At 38.7% G+C, this 4,216-nt stretch overlaps 1 protein-coding gene across 3 annotated transcripts in view; it reads left to right on the top strand.

The window, feature by feature from the left end:
* LOC106882406 (4-aminobutyrate aminotransferase, mitochondrial) overlaps positions 1-4,216 on the top strand; it is a 183,434-nt gene that overhangs the window by 95,464 nt on the left and 83,754 nt on the right. For all 3 annotated transcript variants that reach the window (XM_052976140.1, XM_052976139.1, XM_052976138.1), the window contains exons 3-5: positions 675-802; positions 1,209-1,326; positions 3,189-3,238. In XM_052976140.1, coding sequence (XP_052832100.1) covers positions 675-802; positions 1,209-1,326; positions 3,189-3,238 — 296 coding nt within the window. The remainder of the gene's footprint in view (positions 1-674; positions 803-1,208; positions 1,327-3,188; positions 3,239-4,216) is intronic.

Here is a 4,216-nt window from a genome sequence, read left to right as displayed (position 1 = left end):
TATATATAAAATCACCTATTACATTCTTGGAGTGGTTGGCGTTAGGAAGGGCATCCACCCATAGAAACCATACCAAAACAGACTGGAGTCTGGTGCAGCATTCCAGCTTGCCAGCCCTGGTCAAACCGTCCAACCCATGCCAGCATGGACAACAGACGTTAAATGATGATGATGATGATGATGATATGAGTGAGAAGACAAACAAAAGAAAGAGGCACTCAACACATTTTGTAGAAGTTACATAGATTATTATTTTAAAATAGTTTCATTTGGCTCCATGTTTGGTCGGTGTCTCTGATCAAGACACTGTATTCCACAGGATCTCAAAACTATTTCAGTTAGTTGTAGTCAGAATAAATTCAGCATAGTGTCAACAGACATGCTGTCCATGATAATGATGACAGGCAGGAACCTAGCTCATCAGGCTCAGGCAACCAATTCAGCCATCTGAACCTGATGAGTAAGGTTCTTGTGATGAATCTACAAAACTTTAAGTTGCATGGAGCCAAATCAAACTATTTAAAAATAATAATATATGTAACTTCTACCAAATGTGTTGAGTGCCTCTTTCTTTCATTAGGCCACTCATTGTCTTGCTCAAGGATACAATGCTCACAATGCAACCAAATACTGTTTATTACTCTGACCATTTTCTCAAAACTTTATAATTTCAGGCAAAAGAACACTTGCTGCCTCAACTGCTGCAAAATTAAACCCAAGAGAACCAGATTTTCCAATAATACAAACAGCAATTCCTGGACCAAAATCTTTGGAATTTAAGTCTGAATTAAACACCATCCAGGTATGTATATATGGTTGTTGTGTATAAATTATTAGTGTGTGTACAAATCTGTATATATGGTGGTGGTGGTGGTGGTGGTGTGTGTGTGATTGGTGGTGTGTGTATGATTGATGTATATATATATATGTGTATATATGGCTGGTCTGCATGTATATGTGTGTGTGTATGTGTGTTCCTGTATATGTAAATGCATATATATGTATATGGGAATATATATATATAGATGTATATGTGAATGTATATACGTGTATATGTGTATGTGTGTGGTTCAAAAAGAATATATAGCAGCACCACTACTACCACCACCACACCAAACTACCATACAACCACTTCCACCATCACCACCACCACTATCACCTCTACCACTTTTGCTAATCTCCTTTAATCTCTCTTCCCAAATCCACAGAATGCTGGAGCTGTCCAGTTCTTTGTAGACTTCCACAACAGTCAAGGTAACTACATTGCTGACATCGATGGCAATGTCCTTCTCGATTTCTACACAATGATTGCTTCCATTCCTCTTGGTAAGTTGCCTGCCATTGTTTGTCTGTTTCTCTGTCCATCAATAAATCAGTCTATTAACAAATCAGTCCGCCTGTCTACCATATGTATATTTATGTATATATATGTATATTGATACATTAAATGAATGGTTAATAAAAAAGTTGATTAGTTAAATAGTTAACCAATTCATGAAAAACAAAGAAGTGATATAGAACTAATGTGTGTGTATGTTATTGGCATAATGACTGTCCCCAAAATCCAACAAAGTACCTTACCAATTTAATCAATATCCTGTCAACAGCAGTTCAGTAGTTTATTATATTTATATTTGTGAAGGTATGTGGCTTATTGCTTGGGATATTGGGCTTACAGTCATCAGGTCATGCATTCGATTTTTGGTGGTGCATTGTGTCCTTGAGCAAGGCACTTTATTTCATGTTGCTCCAGCTAGCAAAAATGCAGGCAAAAATGTTGCCACAGCTGGCAAAAATGAGAAGTTCCTGTATTTCAAAGGGCCAGCCTTGTTGCATTCTACATCCCTGAGAACTACATTAAGGATACATGTGTCTGTGGAGTGCTCAGCCACTTGCATGTTGATTTCATGAGCAGGCTGTTCTGTTGATCAACTGGAACTCTTGTTGTCGTGACAGAGTGCCAGTTATTTGTGATATACAAGAGTAAGCTGAAAAGTTCACAGGCTGACTAGAGCTGTGAAATCTTGCATACATTAGCTTCAGCTCTTCTTATTAATAACTGTTTTGTTCTTTTTAAGTAAGCTGTTCAAAGAACAAACACTTCAAAAGTAACAAGTAGCAATTAGCAGCACAATTTTATCAAGTACTTGCAGGAAAAAGATTTAGCCACCAAGGACATTCATGCTGACATGGTTGCTATGTTAGGGGATGATGTTCCAGCTTTATTGACAGTGCAAAAGTGGACAGCTGAATTTAACCAGGGAAGGGAGAGTCTTAAAGGTGACCCAAGGTCTCGACGTCCTGCAACTGCTACCACCAATGAAAACATGGTGATGGATGACAGGTGATTAACTATAAATCAAGTGGCCAATGTTATTAGTATATCCTGCAAGAGAGTTGAGAATATTCTTGGCATGATGAAGGTTCCCCCCTCAGTGGGTGCCATGTCTTCTGTTACCTAATCAAAAGTGCACCAAGCCAATCACATTACAGGAAAATCTGACATTGTTTGAAGCAAATCCAGCTAGTTTCCATGGATGTTTCTCAACCCACAGATAGTCCATGCAGTGAAAGCACCCCACATCACCTGTTCCAAAGATGGCGAAGGTCGTTTTATCTGCAGGGAAGGTGATGGCTTCAGTTTTTTAGGATGCAAAAAACATTGTGTTTATTAATTATCTTCAAAAGGGCCACACCACCAATGGCAAGTACTATACCAACTTGCTGAGGCAGTTACAAAAGCCTATCAAGGCCAAAATCCAGGAAAACTGTCAAAAGGGATCTTGTTTTATCAAGACACTGCTCTAGCACACAAGTCCTTGGTTTCAGTAGCTGTTGTGCATGACTGTGGTTTTGCATTGGTTGATCATTCTCTGGCACCCACTGAGGGGGGAACCTTCATCATGCCATTTGTCCCCAACATGAGAAAACACTTGGTGATGATGATGTTGTATCTGCTGTTGATGACTTTTTTAATCAACCGGATGAAAGCTTTTTCACCCATGGGATCCAAGCACTGCAACACTGATGGAAGAAGTGTGTGGACCACAAGGGAGTCGATATTGAAAAATAAACCTCATTTGGTCACATCCATAAGAGTATCTTGGTCAACCTATGACCTTTTCATCCAACTCTTGTAATTTCTCTCTCCCTAAATATCGTTGATGTTTATTTAAATTCACTTTCAGGTTACAATCACCCACGACTTGAAATGGTTTTAAATGAACCCAGAAATAAGGTAAGAATCTAAAATCCTCTTTTTTAATCTGATATCCGTTGTGTTCATAATCATCATCATGATCACTACTATGACTATCATCACCAACAACAACAAAACCATTACCATTCAACATTATCATCACCATCATCATCACCTATACCATTTTCATCATCATCATTGTGATCCTCATCAACACCACCACCAACAACATCATAAGCCATCATCATCATCAGCAGCAGAAGCAGCAGCATCATTGATATGTTTTACATCTTGTTTCCTGTGCTGGCATGGGTTGATGTGTTGGACGGTACTTTTTGAGGCAATGTTTTACAGCTTGTTGTCCTTTCTGTCACCTTCTTACAACCCATGGAGACATGATGTAGCAAGTCTAAACCTAGGATATTTACAAATACCCACATATTAAATGATGTATGTATTCTATAAGGAATCCGAAGGCAGTGAATTGATAGAACCATTAGCACACCAACTAGAGTGGTTCTCTGTGTTGCAAGTTCAAATCTAGTAGTGGCTCATGTATAGACACTGCGTAACTGCAGCACACCCTATTTCCACTTGATATTATCGATAACATTCAATATAATGAGTTCTCTTTTCTTTAATTCTTTCTTTATACTTGTACATTATATAATCCTTAAACTTAATATCAGTAGCCATCCTCTAGTTTATGGAAAAAATACAAAAATCCTTGTATAGAACTGTGCGCTTCACAATTCCAGCAATGCGGTGTTTGGCTGTTGTGCGCATGCTCACATGTCCATGAAAGGAAGCTTCACACTAGGGAGGGAGAGTACTGTCATTCACGTAGTGCCAACCCCAGTGTGCTGGTGAAAGGTAGTGTTTCTTTTTGACTCCGCGTATGTTGTGCTTAAAAACGTCTTTATATTCTTGAATGTGATAAAGTGTAGAATTAGATTATTATCCTGTTCAGTGTTGCTGCCAGGATTTGAAAAATAGGGTACATTCCCCCCCCCCCTT

Source organism: Octopus bimaculoides, chromosome 23, assembly GCF_001194135.2.
Source record: "Octopus bimaculoides isolate UCB-OBI-ISO-001 chromosome 23, ASM119413v2, whole genome shotgun sequence".
Classification (NCBI taxonomy): domain Eukaryota; kingdom Metazoa; phylum Mollusca; class Cephalopoda; order Octopoda; family Octopodidae; genus Octopus; species Octopus bimaculoides.
This window is presented reverse-complemented; position numbering and strand designations above follow the sequence as displayed.